This window comes from Mastacembelus armatus, chromosome 24 (genome assembly GCF_900324485.2).
Source record: "Mastacembelus armatus chromosome 24, fMasArm1.2, whole genome shotgun sequence".
Classification (NCBI taxonomy): domain Eukaryota; kingdom Metazoa; phylum Chordata; class Actinopteri; order Synbranchiformes; family Mastacembelidae; genus Mastacembelus; species Mastacembelus armatus.
In genome coordinates this window covers 19,729,318-19,746,370 of record NC_046656.1, presented here as the reverse complement: position 1 = coordinate 19,746,370, position 17,053 = coordinate 19,729,318, and the positions used below count along the sequence as shown (strand labels likewise).

General features: G+C 44.6%; 1 protein-coding gene across 1 annotated transcript in view; it reads left to right on the top strand.

Moving 5' to 3' along the window:
• igf2r (insulin-like growth factor 2 receptor) overlaps nucleotides 1-17,053 on the top strand; it is a 31,751-nt gene that overhangs the window by 11,285 nt on the left and 3,413 nt on the right. Inside the window, exons 14-50 of the mRNA XM_026318158.2 lie at nucleotides 143-280; nucleotides 509-659; nucleotides 827-995; nucleotides 1,102-1,217; nucleotides 1,358-1,517; nucleotides 2,099-2,281; nucleotides 2,369-2,464; nucleotides 2,594-2,695; nucleotides 3,017-3,179; nucleotides 3,299-3,484; nucleotides 3,593-3,739; nucleotides 4,271-4,449; nucleotides 4,530-4,617; nucleotides 5,565-5,774; nucleotides 5,881-6,011; nucleotides 6,294-6,397; nucleotides 6,786-6,919; nucleotides 7,005-7,201; nucleotides 7,392-7,518; nucleotides 7,759-7,890; nucleotides 9,145-9,304; nucleotides 9,544-9,652; nucleotides 10,169-10,250; nucleotides 10,416-10,549; nucleotides 10,712-10,861; nucleotides 10,970-11,128; nucleotides 11,312-11,522; nucleotides 11,702-11,854; nucleotides 12,099-12,333; nucleotides 12,606-12,742; nucleotides 13,016-13,133; nucleotides 14,060-14,206; nucleotides 14,860-15,047; nucleotides 15,251-15,437; nucleotides 15,528-15,674; nucleotides 15,762-15,831; nucleotides 16,005-16,289. Of these exons, the coding sequence (XP_026173943.1) occupies nucleotides 143-280; nucleotides 509-659; nucleotides 827-995; nucleotides 1,102-1,217; nucleotides 1,358-1,517; nucleotides 2,099-2,281; nucleotides 2,369-2,464; nucleotides 2,594-2,695; nucleotides 3,017-3,179; nucleotides 3,299-3,484; nucleotides 3,593-3,739; nucleotides 4,271-4,449; nucleotides 4,530-4,617; nucleotides 5,565-5,774; nucleotides 5,881-6,011; nucleotides 6,294-6,397; nucleotides 6,786-6,919; nucleotides 7,005-7,201; nucleotides 7,392-7,518; nucleotides 7,759-7,890; nucleotides 9,145-9,304; nucleotides 9,544-9,652; nucleotides 10,169-10,250; nucleotides 10,416-10,549; nucleotides 10,712-10,861; nucleotides 10,970-11,128; nucleotides 11,312-11,522; nucleotides 11,702-11,854; nucleotides 12,099-12,333; nucleotides 12,606-12,742; nucleotides 13,016-13,133; nucleotides 14,060-14,206; nucleotides 14,860-15,047; nucleotides 15,251-15,437; nucleotides 15,528-15,674; nucleotides 15,762-15,831; nucleotides 16,005-16,289 (5,585 nt within the window). The remainder of the gene's footprint in view (nucleotides 1-142; nucleotides 281-508; nucleotides 660-826; nucleotides 996-1,101; nucleotides 1,218-1,357; nucleotides 1,518-2,098; nucleotides 2,282-2,368; nucleotides 2,465-2,593; nucleotides 2,696-3,016; nucleotides 3,180-3,298; nucleotides 3,485-3,592; nucleotides 3,740-4,270; nucleotides 4,450-4,529; nucleotides 4,618-5,564; nucleotides 5,775-5,880; nucleotides 6,012-6,293; nucleotides 6,398-6,785; nucleotides 6,920-7,004; nucleotides 7,202-7,391; nucleotides 7,519-7,758; nucleotides 7,891-9,144; nucleotides 9,305-9,543; nucleotides 9,653-10,168; nucleotides 10,251-10,415; nucleotides 10,550-10,711; nucleotides 10,862-10,969; nucleotides 11,129-11,311; nucleotides 11,523-11,701; nucleotides 11,855-12,098; nucleotides 12,334-12,605; nucleotides 12,743-13,015; nucleotides 13,134-14,059; nucleotides 14,207-14,859; nucleotides 15,048-15,250; nucleotides 15,438-15,527; nucleotides 15,675-15,761; nucleotides 15,832-16,004; nucleotides 16,290-17,053) is intronic.

Genomic DNA, 17,053 nt, shown 5'->3' with positions numbered 1-17,053 from the left:
TCATCACATATGTTGTTTATTACTTTTGTGCTCTGTGTTGTTCTCTCTCTCTCAATTCCTGTTTGACTGTGAAGGTGTTGCTACGTTTCCCCTAGACATCTAAATCTCCTCCTGCTCTTTCCTGCTTCTCGTTTTCTTGCAGGAGATCTTGAGAGCGCTCCTGTCCTGCGCAGTGTGTCGTCTGATGGATGTGTCTACGACCTGGAGTGGTACACTGCTGCTGCATGTGTCCTCTCAAGGACACAGGGAGACGACTGTAAGGTGGAGGACCCTCAGGCTGGTACGACACACACTCTCTCTCACACACACACACAAACACACTCAACTCTATTACCTGGTGGGGAGTTCCAAGGTTTTAACCTCTGTACATCACACCTTTTAAATCACATGATCACTGAAAACATTGCATGTGCTGCCCTCTAGCTGTCTCAACATGTATCTGTTCCTTTGTTTGCAGTTTTGTACTGTTTGACCGGCCTGTCCACTTTAATCATCTCTCCCCCCACAGGTTTCTCCTTCGACTTGTCGCCCCTCTCCAAAGTCGGCGGTGGCTTCTACAACCTGACCAGTGGAAACTATGAGTACTACATCAACGTCTGTGGTCCCGTCAGCGTTGAAGGCTGTCCGGAAAAGGCCGGAGCCTGCCAGGTCAAAACGAGGTGAGTTGGCGGATCCATAAATTTGTACATGTATGTGAGTATTAGCAAATAATCTGGAACATATGGATAGCTCTTTTATTATTATTATTTATTTTATTTTTTTTCCTCATGAATGATGTTATGATTTTAGCCTCATGATGTTTTCTTTGGCTGCATTTCCTCTTCAGTCATTGGAGTCTTGGGGAAGCAAACTCCCGTCTGTCCTACTATGACGGCCTGATCCAGCTGACCTACACTAACGGCTCCCAGTACAATAACAAAGAACACACCCTCAGGTCCACTGTCATCTCCTTCCTCTGTGACCCAGAAGCTGGAGCTGGAAACCCTGAATTCCAGGTAAACTCCTCCCTTTATTGTTTTGTTTTCATTGTTTAGACTGTGTCTCTGCATGTGGAGCCTCTGAGCTGTAAATTTAACTCTGGTCTCAATTCTATGAATCCAGATTGAGGACCAGTACACATATAACTTCCACTGGTATACGTCCTACGCTTGTCCTGAAAGGCCTCATGAGTGTTTGGTGACAGATCCCACCACCCTTGAACAATATGACTTATCCAGGTAAGGCTCAGCTACATGTGGCACAATATGCTAAGAAGCATTATAGTAACTTCTTGAATCTATAGACACATAACACACTGGTGCAAATCAGGAAGATTGATACCAACATCACCTACTTTTTTACCTTCTTCTACCTCCAGCTTGTCTCGCCCTTCCTCCGATAGCAACTGGGCGCCCCTGGATTTGATCGACACCACGAACCGGAAGAAGTATTACATCAACATATGCCGGCCTATCAACCCTGTGCCGGGCTGCGACCAGCATGCGTCCGTCTGCCAGACGAAGTACATATCTGAGCAGGTCTGTAACGGCTGAGTAACAGGAAGTAGTATAGTACAGGCCAGTTATAGTTCGTTGCTGAAATTGAGCCACAGCATCGTCAGTGATGTAGTTGTGGTCATACTTATCCGTAAACGTGACCTCCACACTCGACTTGGCTGAGCTGAGTAGCATGGGAGTAGAAACAAGGAGAACACGTGGCATACGATGTGTACTTCTGTTGGCAATGGAGGCTAAAAGTTATTAGTCTTCCAAGCTGTTTTTCTGTGTTGTGTACAATTATATGAAGCAAAAGCTTTAAATGATTCGACTGACAAAATGAGTTTTGTCCTCGGGACCCCTGGTCATCACTGGTAGTTAGGTTGCAACACAAATGTAGGCAGTGGATAAAGACACAAATTGAAAAAACACAACTTTATCTTTGATGAAAATCTTGGCCAGTGGCAACTTTTTAAATAAAAAGCCTGCAAAATAACATCACAGGTCAGCCAGTGCATTATCTGCTGAATAGATGTAATAAAAACTTGGATTTTACAGAACTGGATTTTATAACAGCTTCATTGAAATGAAATGTAGTGACTGTTGTTCCCTTTTGTCCACAGGGATCTTCTAAGGAAGTTGTATCAGTCAGTAACATGGGTGTTTTCAAACGAGGGCCGACCATAGAGGGACGGGGCCGGCTGCTGCTGGAGTACACAGACGGCTCTGTCTGCATGTCAGACGGACAGAAACTCACGTACACAACACGCATCCAGCTGGTCTGCTCCAAATCAGCTAAGGCAGAGGTTAGATAATAGTCTGCAGCTTGTTTGCACTGAACCTTCTGCACATGTCTGAGGTGTAATGCTGTCTTTGGGTCCCCCACTGTGCAGACTAGCGACCCACTGTTCCTCATGTACCAGAACTGTACTGCACACTTCACATGGGAGACCACGGCTGCCTGTGCCATCCACACCACCAAGGACAATGTGAGTTCACTAATGTGACTTAACACGTTCTTACCTCTTCTTACATTTGATTTGAAGTATTTCCAGCTGGTTGGATTCATTGGAAACATGGTCCGTCGTGTTTTCTGTCTTGGTGTGATTGTGTCTCAGAGCTGTGCTGTGGTGGACCCCAACACTGGCTATAAGTTCAACCTTCAGCGTTTGACTACAAAGACTGGATACAAGACAAGTGCAAATGGAAAGGACTTTCTGGTAAGAACGGTCCTCAGCAGTAAATCATGTCCTCAAAAAGCAGCTGTTGTGAAATGGTTTGATATTTACATTTGGCATTTTCATGAAAATTATCTCACGTTCTTTTAGCTGACAAGTCAAATTAACTGTTTCAGCTCTAAAACAATAAAATCACTTTTCACAACATTTTACCAGGAAAGACCTGCAGGTAATTCCAGGGTGTAAAAGCTTGTATAGTTTGGTTTTTGCTGACACTCTCTGAAGATGTAGTTTTTTTTTAAAAGTAAATGTAGTGTTGCCTTCAAAAGTCAAATATGATCTGTGCTACTCGCCACCCTGCAGGTGAATATCTGCTCCGATGTGGCAGAATGTGGACGAGGCATGGCTGGATGTGAGCTGGAGGACGGGCATCCCTCCAGCCAGGTGGGGGTGGAGAAGACTGTCCAGTACTCAACTGATGGTCTACTCCAGCTGACGTACAAGGGAACCCTGGATGATTCCACAGGTAACACGGATACAGAAGTCAGTTTTAACACTGGAAATTTCGTTTGTGTCAAATGGTAAGAAACAGTTTTAGAAGTGGGGGTGAGCCTCTTTTAACTGAAAAATGTTCTTCTCTATCAGCAACCCGGGACACCTTCACCATTAATTTTGTGTGCGATCTAAGTCTAAATCTAAACTCTAACTCATCATTAAAACTGTTGCAAGAAGACATGAGCTCTCTGCCTAACCATGTGGTCCACAACGTGCTCTTTGAGTTCTCCACGGCTCTGGCCTGCGCCCCTGTTCCAGTTGACTGCGAGTTCAGTGGTATGGACACACAAAGCTTAGCTCAGGCTACGCATGTGCAGTAAAATGTGTCGTATATACAGATAGTCTGGTTATTACTTGTAAAATATCCTTCTCTAATATCTCCAGATACCCATGGTAACAAGTATGACCTGAGACGCTTGATCCGGGATGAAGACGACAGCCCCTGGATCCCCTTAGACACGGAAAAGGGCAAATCACGCAGCTTTTACATTAACGTCTGCAAACCCCTTCCCCCTGTGAACGACTGTCCAGGTCAGTGCACTGGTCCATGTTTCCTCACCCAGTCCACACACACATGCATGAGGTTAGACTCCTATATGGGCTGTGATACAGAATTTAAGCTCTTCAGAAATACAACTCCTGATACCTGTGTGAAGTTCCAAAATCAGGTATTTATATATAAATATATATTATATATAACTCGGTAAAGTTGTTTATTGACCTTTGAGCAAAAATGCATCTTGACCGAATGTTTATATAAACTCTTGTCATTTTACAAATCTATCCAGTCGAGGTTACAGATGCCAGATGTGTAGTAATTAAAACTAACACAATTAGTTGCAAAAAGTAGTTGATTAATCTAATGGATTACAAGAACAGTAACTTTTTAAAACACCTGCACTACCTGTGACATGGTAGTTTTATGTTGCCAGGTTCCTAATATTAGGAATCATAGCAGGAACGATGTGGACACTTTGCTGCACAGCAGGATACAGTATATCAGATCAGGACTGAAATCTAAATTTCAGGCTGTAGTTATACATGTTCTTTTCTGCTCTCCAGTGGGTCCTGTGGCTGCTTGTGGTGTGATTGATGGTAAAAGTCTTAATCTGGGATACATCCAGTCCAACCCACAGGTCGCAGAGGGCGGCTCCATCAGTATTGTGTATCAGAAAGGGGACCCATGTGGTTCAACGTCCCACTACTCGACACGCATCATATTCCAGTGTGATTCCAACCCAGTGAGTATTATGGTCCCCATCTGCCCACCCACGTTATCAGCAGTGAACTGTGTCTACAGGACGTGTGTCTGATTTTGCAGGGCACCCCCATGTTTGACCGCAAAGATGGTTGTGAATATGTCTTCATCTGGAGGACGTCTGAGGCCTGCCCAATCAGGACGTCTCAAGGTAAAAACAGATCTGTGACAGCATTGAGAAATGCGAAAAAAAAATAAAATGCTGCTGCGTAGACTCAACAATGTCATGTGATCCTGTTTCCTGGGTGAGCGAATTCACTTCCTGTTGGCGTGTGCTGCTGTGTGTTTCTCTACAGCTCGTTTACAGATTAGCTCCAGTCTAACACTCCTAAAAACTAACTAGATTCCCTGTACAACAACTCATAAACCATTACATACTCCTGTACTAGTGAAGTACCATCTTTTTTTTTTTTTTTTTTTTTTCAATCCAGTACTTCTTGCTATTTCCAGACTTGGCATTAACTTGTTACTTCTGGCTCATTACCTTACCAGTTAGCTCAGCTAGCTGCTAGCATGGTCTCTCCCGTCCGTTCCGCTCAGTGTGCCACATGTTTAGTTATTCCTCTACCTCCTTTAGTCACAATGAGACCTGGAATAAGTGTAACGGTATGGTAGCTTTGGAGGTGAGGATTACTGAATTGGAAGCTCCACACCAACAAAAGCCAGCTGGCCTAGCCCTGTTAGCGGTTAGCCTGTTAGCTGTCTGACAGAAACATTCTGCTAAGCAGAAGCCCACCGCTCATCACCTGCCTGTTCACGTTTCTAACCAATTTTGAGAAACCGACTGGTAAGTGGCAGAAACGTGAAGTTAGAGACTCCAGCGACCATAGTCCAATGTTTCCTGGGGCCAGAGCCACATCGAGTTAGATCTGAAGCTGCTGGCTAAGGCTGGTTGGAAATATGGTCGGATTGTTATTCAAGTCGGCAGCAATAACACCCGATCACACAAGTCACTAAAATTAACGTATATCATGTTTGTGCAGTTACTGGCCCCACCAACCTGCACATTGTTTATCGTTGTTACTCAAGTCACAGTCAGACTGTGAGGACAGAAAGACAAGAACATGGGCCTGTTTGATCTTTTTTTTTTCCTCCCAGGTGAAAACTGTCAGGTTCGTGATCCGAAAAGTGGCTACGAGTTTGACCTCAGTTCTCTGAAGGGAAAAGACTACCCAGTCAGGAGTGGCAAGTACATCTACCACCTTTCGGTCTGCGGGGGACTCCAGAGAAATGTTTGCTTCAACAAAGGCACAGGCAGCGAATTAGTGTCCTCCTGCCAGGCGGATGGAGACAAACACAAAATCGCAGGTAGAGAATTTGCTGGATGTCGTGATCTTTGATGTGGGATCTGTGTTATTGTTGTTGTGTTTATCCCTTGTGTGTCTGTGTGTGTGTGTGTGTATTTTTTCTTCAGGGATGGCAAATCAGATTCTGAGCTATGTGGGAGACCAGCTCATCCTGAACTACACCAACGGAGAGACCTGTCATAGGATATACAACAGATCCACAGAGATTCACTTCACCTGCCACCCTGACAGGCATCCTGTGAGTTTAACACACACCAGGACTGAGACTCATCTCATCCCACTGTGACTTACTAAAAAAGATAACAACCCATAATAACAATAACATAAAAACTGTTAAGTTTTAGTTTTGTGTTCTGGAGCTGCTGGTGACTAGTTTCATCAGTAACATAAACAAGACAGCATTGGGGGACACGGTGAATCAACATGTGTCTCTGAGCTGAATGTCAGACTAAGGCTCAGAGACACATCCCAGCTGTTTTGTGACGGCGACTTACTGTGTTTTCTTGCTTCACTTGTTAAGGGAACACCAGAGTTTTTCAAGGAGACTTCAGACTGTACCTACCTGTTCAACTGGCCCACTGCTCTGGCCTGCATCCCAGTCAAAACCACCAGCTGCTCCTACAAGTGAGAGTCCTCCACCACCTCCATATGTCATCCTCCCCTTTCCCCTGTCCTTTTCTTCCTCTTCCTCCTTTTTCCGCTCATTTCTTCATTTGTTTCTCAGTTCCCTGAACTCTTTATATTTATTATTAGCGCTTTTGGCAATAATTCTGTGAAAATCTGTTAATGTTGCAAGTGCTGAACTTAGTTCCTAGAAGAGATTAGTTCAAAGTCAATTCTGCTCATCTCCTCGAGCGATTGCAGACAGACTGGGGAGAGTAGATCAACCAGAACAAGTTACTTATTTCAGTACTTTTTAGCTTTTTTTTAATCTGCACCAAACTTCACTGAATGAACCTGTTGTAAATTTAACACATGGTTGATTTTCACCCCGTTTGTCTCTTCTGCTCAGTGATGGTCACGGACACTCGTACGACCTCTCTTCTCTGGCGATGGACTCCCGGAACTGGGAGGTGGAGCCCTCTAGCACGGACACGAACAAGCAGTTTTACATCAACGTGTGCAGGTCGCTGGTGCAGCAGGGAGGTCAGTGTGCATACTCTTGACAGCTGCATTCTCTGTTTACTAGCAGTGGGGTCATGACTTGACCCTCTGCTCACCTTGTTAATAGGTTCATGGAAGTGTCCCTCCAGTTCAGCTTCCTGCCTGAAGGTTGGACAGCAATATGTGAGTCTGGGGCAGGTGGAGTCTGGTCCTACATGGGATGGAAGTGTCCTGAAGCTGCAGTACACCAGTGGCCAGGAGTGTCCTGATGGGAGCCGCAACAGGAGCAGCATCATCCGCTTTGACTGTGACAGAGACAAAGTGGTGAGACACACACACACACACACACACACACACTGCTCTAGTAACAATGTGTGTGTTGGGTTGGACTGATGGATGCATGTTCTTGTAGCCCGAATCTGAGTAACACACAGATTTGCTATTTACATTCAAACATGCTGTGTGTTTGTGTGAATAAAGTCTAAGTGAACGTGTGTTCCTGTCGCCGACCCAGGACTCCCGGCCCACTCTGATCTCTGCCATTGAGGACTGTGTGTACACCTTCATGTGGAAAACAGCTGCTGCCTGCCCCCTGAACAGCACCCAGCATGACGACTGTAGGGTCACCAACCCTGCCACAGGTCAGACACCCAAAATATCAACACATCGTATGTGCACATTAGTATGTTAATACCATGTTTTAGCGTATTAATGTTTGGTGACAATAGAATCTAAAACATTTGACAGTAAAAGTGAAAAAACATGAGCTCTTGCCTCAGTATTGATGTTAGTGGGAAATGCACATGGACAGAGGGGGGGTATCTGTATTTCTGTGAGACGGGGCCTTCAAAGACGTGACACGTTGAACTTCTCCCCTACAGGTCATTTGTTTGACCTGAACGCCCTGAACACGGAAGGAGGTTACACCGTCTATGACCATCGGGATCAGAAGAAGATGTACCGCATGAACATCTGTGGAAACGTGGCCAACGCTGGGTGCAGCCCGGAGTCCGGTATGTACGTCCAACGAGTGACCGGATCACAGCGTCATCTATCACTTGTTTCTAACTTAAACACCAGTTTATAGAATAAAGACCACTCCTCTTTAATTCTGTGCCCAAACCGCTTGGAAGGTGAAACAATTTTTCTATTAGATGATAAAGTCAGTTAATCAGGTCAGACTTTAACTAGTCACTGTTTTGTTTCTGCTGGGATCAAATCCTTTAACCTGTGTCATGTTTTAATCTGTTATCCAGTCAGATATTGAAAAGCATCACCTTAACATTTCAGCTCCCTGTAGTTCATCATTACTGTAGTTGATGTAGACGATTTTGGCTGCCTGCTGTAATATACGCTTCATTTATGCATGTTTATTTATTTTTATGATAGTGTATTTGTAGTCTGTTTATATCTGTATGTTTTATACTAATGACATAAGGATTAAAGTAAAGAAAATATGTTGTGCAGGTAAATAGCCACAAAGTAAAAGCTCCTGCAAACTGCTCAGTCACTGTTTAAGAAGCGTTTTTTCCTTTTAACTGTGTCACCTTATATGACAGAGGCTGTGCCTGGTGTCACCAAATGAGATTCAGGTTGGAACAAATCAGATTTTCTAACATCAAATACAGAGTAGGATTCATTAAGAATTCATTCAGGTCTCTGCTGGTGACCCATTTGTCGCCTTGAGACATCAGAGGGTTTTTGAGGACATGTATCACTACTGTTTGATAACTGCAGCTCTTGGCACCCAAGGGACCTGAAGTCCTGGTATTTCTCCAATTATTGACTGCTCCTTTAGCAGGAGTGTAGTAGATGTTTGCACAGAGGGCACTCAAAGAAGCTTTTCTTTGCCATTTGAATTTGTAATTCTAATCATGGGAATCTTTGGAAATATTTTATCTCCATCAAAACAGTGTTAGACAGTTACGTGACGTGTGTGCTGGATATTTTTTTGCAATAGTCCATCAGAAAATGAAAAAAAAGTTAAATATTTGCATATTTTCCAAAGCTAAAAATCCATTAACATTAAAAATATATCCTGGACTCTCGGCTGATCTGACCTTCCACCAACCAGCACTAATATCTGTCATAAGAATCACTTGTATGTAACAGCATTTTGAAGTTCTAGGTACCATCATGTTGGATTTCACAGAACTTCAAATGAGCAGCAAATGGATATACAGCTGTTTGATTTTATTTGACAAGCTGACCATGGTGGAGGTGAGAACAGTATTTAACTCTTACCTGCTGTGAAATGTGTGTTGTAGCTGTGTGTATTAAGGACACCACCACGGCGGTGAGCGCCGGTCAGGCGAGCAGAAAGCTCTCATACAAGGATCACGTGTTGGAGCTGACGTACGAAGGAGGAAGTCCCTGCCCAGCAAACCCCGAGCTCAAACACAACACCATCATCCACTTCGTCTGCAGGTCCTGCCCCTCTTCCTCAACTCTTTCATCTAAACTGCTTTTGTGTGTGAACTGTGCTACAGCTATAAATAATATGTCACCGAGATGGTGCAGTCAGTAAAAGTCAAGTTCAGGTGCAGACAACACTGCAGAATAATGGTCACTGAGTCACAAATAGTTTTTCAGAAAACTTATAGCATAAAGAGCTTGGCAGCAGATGTAGCTGATGTATTTGTCATGTTGACATTGTGTTTCTATAGCCCACCTACCATGGGTTCAACCCCCCAAGAGCCAGTCCTCATTGACTCAAATCCTGAAACCTGCACACACTTCTTCTCTTTCCACACACCCCTGGTCTGTGAACAGCCTGTAAGTATATTGAGGTATATGCTTAAGTACTTTGTGTGTTTATCGGTGTCAGGTTTTTGTAAAGCAAAGTGTGTGTCCATCCTGTACAGTTTAATGTTGTCACTGGTTCATTAAATCAGGTGCATGTTTTGTTATGAATTGCACACACACGTCTTGTACTAGTCGATATCACATTAACCATCTCACAGTCACATGCAAACACTTACACTGAACTAATCGGTGCCTTTGTTGTGGATATATTGGCTTTATACGACAACACAAGAACGTAGCACGCTTCTAAAGAAGTGTCACGTTTATAATGAGTTATTTCCACATAATCACCTGGAGAATATGGAGCATTCCTGCACAAATTAGCACTAAATTAACCATTTCACAGAGCAAATTGAATTTCACTTGTGTGTCGTCTGCAGGTGGATAAAAAATCATCTTCTAGAGAGACTTCTCAAGGAAAATCAAAGCAGACAGGAATGTAGTAATACTTTTTTTTTTCTTCTTCTTTTTGATTTCACCTCTCAGGTGAAGTGTTCGGTCCAGAACGGCTCAGCTCTTATAGACCTGACTCCTCTGATCCATGTCAGTGGGTACTACACAGCAGCAGGTCAGTGGGGGGTTTCTACGTCAGAGATCTTATCATTTTCCAAAGTAGTGATGCTCCTCAGTTCTCAGAATAACAAAGAGCACGTCCTGTGCATCATTCCCTCGGCACATTCATCATATTTACTGTAGCCATGTTTGTGTCTCTCTCCTGATTTTGGCCTTTCAGATGAGTCAGTGGACCAAAGTGTTGGATCCCCAGACTTCTACATCAACCTCTGTCTGCCTCTAAACCCCATCCCTGGAGTCACCTGCCCCCCTGGGTCTGCCGTCTGCATGGATCCTGATAATGGGCCTCCGGTGGTGAGCTACACCGACACACTTTCTCTTTACAGACACTGGGGATAAAGGACCATTGACGGTCCCTCTGTCCTTTTTGTCTTCATTTCTTTCTTGTACTGTCTCTAACACTACTCTCTCTCACCCCTTTGTCTTCTTAATTCTCTCTCTTTCTGCTTACTAAAGGACATTGGACGCACTACCAGCGGTCCTTACATCAAAGGTTCCACAGGTGAGGTGTTCATCACCTACAACAGCTCCACCAAGTGTGCAGCTGATCCTGCCCAGAACTACACCTCAACCATTCTGTTCACCTGCCAGAGAGGCCTGGAGCTGGTCAGTCAACTCTTCCATGTGCTCTGTGATGAGAGTTCGTGTATGTGCTGCTGTTTTTCACCCTGTTTCCTTGTTGGATAAAGCAGTGATCTTGACATCTCCATCCAGGGCTCTCCACAAATGCTGAGGCTGCAGGAATGTGTCTATTGGTTCGAGTGGGCCACCGCGGTGGTCTGTTCGGATGCCACCCAAACCAGTGGCTGCCAGCTCACTGACTCCCAGCTCCAGTTCACCTTCGACCTGTCCAGCCTGTCTGGTGAAATCCACGTGAGTCAAAGTCAGATTACAGTGCAGTGATTAGTGACTTCATCTTGTTAAAGATTACAGACTATTACAGCTGTAAAAGTCTGGGAATAATATAATCCCAGTTATTTGTGGATTTTTCCCAGGATGCTCTGGGCTGCCGCTCTGATTTCAAAACTGTAGTGATGTTATGTCGTTGTATGTTAGCTACCAGGCCCGTCCAGCAGCTACCACATCAACGTGTGCGGCTCAGTGGCCGAGCCGGCCTGTAAGAACAGCGCCGTGTGCCAGGTGTCTGGTTCTGGTTCAGACAAGTCCGCTGCATCATTTGGCATCAGCAAGGCCATGACGATGGACTTCAGACATGAGGAGCAGGCCGTGCTGATGCAGTATGGAGGGGGAGATCCCTGCCCACCAGGTTGGTCTGTTAATCTTTATCTTCTCTGTGCCAGTTTACTGCAAATTCAATAAACGCCCACAAGACACAAGGACAGTTTGGTACTGAAGATGTTCTTGGGTTTAGGAGCTGGGCCCTCAGGACTTCAGTGAATTAAATCAGCTTGATTTGATTGTTTTTAAATGCTGTTTATGTTTTAGTGACGACAAACGGCGAAGTGTGTGTGTTCCCCTTCATTTTGATGAAGAAATCGTACACAGAGTGCACCAAAGATGGACGCACAGATGGAAGGAAGTGGTGCGCCACCACCGCCAACTATGACACAGACAGGAAGTGGGGATTCTGCGGTGCAGGTGACTGGGTTTTGTTTTTTGAAGGAAAGATGAAGCAGGTACATGCAGGAACTTTTTATCTGTGTAGATTTTTTGGATGCAGTTTAGAACAAGTACGATTTGTTCATTGAAAATGAATCTAAAAACATGTTGGACCAGAAAATACAAAAAAGTCTTGTAGGCGTGTTATTTCTTCTTCTGTCTGGTTGTATTATCTTCTCCATACGTCTCTTCTGAAAACCAGTCTGCTTTCTCTCTCTTCCAGTCTCAGGTAAACGTCAGTCCTCCATATTGTTTACCTGTGACCAGTCTGCAGGCCACGGCACCCCACAGCTGCTGTCGGAGACGGCAGGTTGCTCAACCACCTTCCAGTGGAAGACCAGTGCCGTTTGCCCCCCGTGGAAGATGGAGTGCAAGCTGGTCAGCCAGCATCAGACCTTCAACCTTCGAGCCCTCTCCTCTCTCACAGAGCCGTGGAAGTTTAAACACCAGGGAGATTCGTGAGTCTGGATTTTCTCCTAATATATATCTTAAACTGGCTGAGCTCAAGTGATTTTTGGTTTATGCATATTTTCAGAAAACTGCAAAGTTTGATATGTCTACATTAGTGTCAATAGATACGCCTGCCAGAATATCTAAAGAAATAAAGTAAATATAGTGAAGGTTCTTAGCAATAAGAATGGATCTGCTGCAGGTTATTAATTGGAAAAGACATATCTTCTTAAAATCCCTGTGTTATAAATATGACAGACACCTGATTTTGCTTCCTCAGATATTTCATCAACCTGTGTCAGGGAATTCACGGTGGATTACCAGGTTGTCCAGAAGGAGCGACTGTGTGTCGACACTCAGCAGCAGGAAAGACCCAGACCCTGGGCCGAGTCTACACTCAGCACATGAGCTACACTGGTGGGTCATCGAGTCAGATCTTCAGGAGCCTTTAATGATTTCTTACTGTCAACAGTCAGTGTTTGTTGCTACTAGTTATTGGTAAGGCATTTTTTTTCTGGACTGTTGTTTTACTGGATATTTCAAGTTGGACTCAAAACCGAGACAAAATGAAAGTGAAGACTTTGAGGTTTGTGTGTTACTGGTACTCTGGTACTCTCTTACCTGTGCTTTCTTTCTCAGTATTAGAAAAGTTCATGATCACACTGTCAAACTACTTTCCTCCTCCTACAGATGGAAACATCTCGGTTAGCTATTCTGCAGGAGATGACGTCTGTGGGAACGGAGTGAAGGCCAAGACTGTGATCCAGCTGAGCTGTGGCTCCACCATCGGACACCCGGCACTCATCAGGTAACCTACAATAAATTAGCTGATGACAGAAAAGCTTCTAAGACTTGGGCTAAACATCCTAAACAAAGAGTCTAAATAATGCTAACTAAAGGAAAACAGTAAAGGTTCTTGGAGCCAGAGAGTCTGGATGGAGAAAATTCTTGAGAGATCTTGATGGATCCAAGCAAAACATAAAAAATTTTACTGGCATTGTTGAATATTCTGCAAAAGTGACGTAGCAACAGCAACCATCAGGTGGCTTATGTTAACTTCAGTGTTCCTAATGGCGGTGTGAGTGCCAACAGAAAAAAGGCCCTTAAGGTCTGTAGTTCTCAGGTAATTCCTGGAACACTTCGGTCTAAAAATACCTAGGGAGAGGTCACTGATTTGGGGAATCAAGTTCAGTCATTAGTTCTGGTCTTTGATTCCACCAATATAAAAATAAGTCTCTCCAGGTATTTTTGTGCTGGTTTAGATGCATAAGTGTGGCGTTCATCAAAGCTCTATACTGATATATCTGGACTTTCAATGTTCAAATGCTGCTTCATCTGGACTTACAGAATCCAAACTGGACTTTACATAACATCTACATGTGACACTGTACTAGACGTTACACCATATTCTACAATAATTTACTCTTTGGCGGTTAATGGCAGAATACTGTCTTTTAAAGATGAACTTTGTCTGGTTACAGGGTCATTGCAGGTGTGTTGTCAAACATTTCTCAGCAGATTTAATGTTATTCACACTCACCAGAAATGTCTTATACCAAAGAAGCACTGAATTGTCTCTTTTCAGCTCCTCACACCACGTTTAGCTGTGCTGCTTCTTCTCATGCCTGAATCCACTCAGTTAGTTGAGTTGGTCCTAGAAACCTTAAAAGGGACTTTCTGAGACCTTAGGTTTGGCACCATGCTGAGACTGTCTGTCTGTTTCTGTGTGAGCAGTGTCAACGAGGCAGCATGTGCGTTCGTGATTGGCTGGGAGACTCGGTTGGCGTGTGCAGTGAAGCAGCAAGAGGTGGAGATGGTGAATGGGATGATACAGGTTCCTGACACCGGGGCCAGCCTCAGCCTGGGAGCTGTCTACTTAGGGTAACACCAGCTCACCACATCCGACACATCTTTACCCTGATCCCATACACGCAGCAAGTCGCCTGTAAATCCATCACTTTGGTGGTGATACAGGTGAAGTCTTTGTCGGGGAGAAATCTTAGGCCAGGGCCACAAAGCTGCTGAGCTCCCCGCAAAAATCAGACTCACAAGTCGACAAGAGTCTGAGCCAAAGGTTTATTGTGCCCTTCAAATGAGTACACACGTAAATATTTGCATCCTATTTTAAACATGTCTTTCTGAAATATCTGCGTCACATGCAGCCGCCTGACTTTATAAACAGTGGTGTCCTATACTCATCCATACTGCTCCTTTGTGGTCGTTTAGTCTAAAACATCAGCTGCAGTTCATATGACTCTCATATTTCCTGGACCTTCTGAGTTTAGCTTTTAAAAAAACGTCAGTGATTACATACACAAAGACATCATGTGTCCCATGCACAGCAGAAACAAACACTATGCAGAGGTCAGCGTGAGTTTAGTCATGCTCATGCAGACAATTCTACTACAAGTAATACATACAGTATCTACTGTTAAGTACTGACAAGATACTTCTATTACTTTCAAAGACACACTTCACCTGTATGGAGAGTTTTTATATAGTTTAGATTAAGTAAAAACCGTGTGTCTTCTTAGCCACTATCAGGCGTCCGGAGACATCCGTCCCAACGGAGACAGCTACATTTACCACATCCAGTTGTCCGGCATCACCAACATCTCCGACATACCCAGCTGTGTTGGTGCCAACATCTGCCAAGTCAAACTCAACGGACAGTACAGACGCAAGATTGGCTCCTCCAGCAGAGCCAAGTACACAATTAAAGGTAAAAAAGTACATTTCCTGCCAGTTGCAGGCCCTTCGCTCTCTGTTTTCCAAATAAATCCATAAACTTTTCATCTGTCACCACCTCTACAGCCCTGTAGCCCAAACCAGTGTCTATGAAAAAGAAATCACTGAATTCCCATCATCATGCTGAATATTAGTATAAGTGTGCAATCAGAGGTAACGTCATGTCGTTCCCATCAGGAGGAAACCTGGAAGTGATGGTTCCGTCTGAGTCGACGTGTGGGCGGGAGAAAACCAAAATGGTGTACTCCACCATCGTGTTCCACTGTAACCCGTCAGCAGGCGTCGGCATCCCAGAGTTTATGCTGGAGACAGATGAGTGCCAGTATCTGTTCGTGTGGCACACGAACGCCGTGTGCGGCCTGATGTGAGTAAAGATCGTTACATTGACTCTAAACATCTGCAGGTGGAACAAATGGCGAGTGCGGTCTGTGGACGTCTGCTTTCTGCGTTGCAGAACTGTTCATGCGTCATATGACGACGACGGCAGCGATGCTCCGGCTCTTTCGAGGCGGAGCCAGGCAGTGGGGCTGATGCTGAGCTTCCTGTTGGTGGGTCTGTGTGTCTGTCTGCTGGGCCTTTTACTCCGGAAGAGAGAGAGGAGGTGAGGCCACAGGCGTTTGTTTCTGTGTTCAGTTTAATTCTTGACTAAATGTTTTAGTGAATTCTTCCATTTCCTGTCTTCTTTCAGGGAGCTGGTGATGCAGAAGGTTGCTGGTTGTTGTAGGAGGGGAAACCAAGTCTCCTATAAATATTCCAAGGTACCTCTGTTCATCATTACCACATTATGATGTAGTGATGATAAAATAATGGTTTTCTCTATAGGACACTGCACTGGAGCTGTCCACTGGGTAACAGTGTTAACTAGTGTGTGTGAGTTGAAACACACACGACCTTAGCGACAGTCATTCAGCTCTTGGTTTTAAAACCTCAGGTCAACATGGATGAAGAAGGGGGTGAAGAGGAGATGGAGTGGCTGATGGAGGAGCTCGAAACCCCTCCGACGTCCTCTTCCTCGTCCTCCCACCGGGGCAGGAGTAACCATGGCAACGGTCACATCACGACCAAGCCGGTGAACACGGACGGTCTAGGCTCCTTCTCATTGGACGAGCAGGACGACGACAGCGAGGACGAGGTGCTGAGTGTCCCGGGGGTACGAGTGGTCAAGTCCTCTGGACTGCCCAGGAACTCCGTGGCCCATCGCAGTGCCTTCCTGCAGGTGAGTGTCAGTCCAGGTGTCACTCAGTCCCAAATCCTGAACATTTGTTGCTGAGTATCGAATGTCTCTGGTTGCTGATTGCACATTTTCCACAAGCCACATACTGAAGTTATAAAATCACATAAGTTACATGATTAAAGGTTAACTGGGAATTAATCAGCGACAGTCACTTTAACTGGTGAAAGGTCTGTGGTCTGTGGCAGCTACACATGAGGATCTGTTGGCTCAGTGTCTGGATACTGGTCTTTGCTGACAAAGTGAGTTAGAGCTCAGCTGGTCTGTAGTTTACCAACGTGGATGTCAGTGCTCATCCACACAACCCAGACCAGATGTGTCTAATCTGAGAGGGACCCAGGATCAGCCAGATCCAAACTGAACCAACCTGAGTAGAACTGGACCTGGTCCAAAATGTGCTTGGCCTGAACAGACCCTCATAGAGGGAACACTAAGAGCGGCAGGATGGTTATCGGTTAACTCCATCAGTACATGAGCAGCAGGAAAGAGCTGTAATATAACAATAATAAAATCCAAAGAAGGACTGAAAAGCCCCAGAGACAAAAATAATTAGTTTTTATGCTTTTAGGACAAATTTCTTTCTGTAGCCAAACAGAGATAGAAAAGTATTTTTTCTGACCTGTTAAAAATCTGTGGATCAAATTAAAAAGACTGTGATTTTAAAGCATAAATCTTGTAGGAGAAATTTGTCCAGCAGGAGTGTGCGACGATAAAGGACCGAGACCAGGTTTGTTTTAGCCCATGACCAT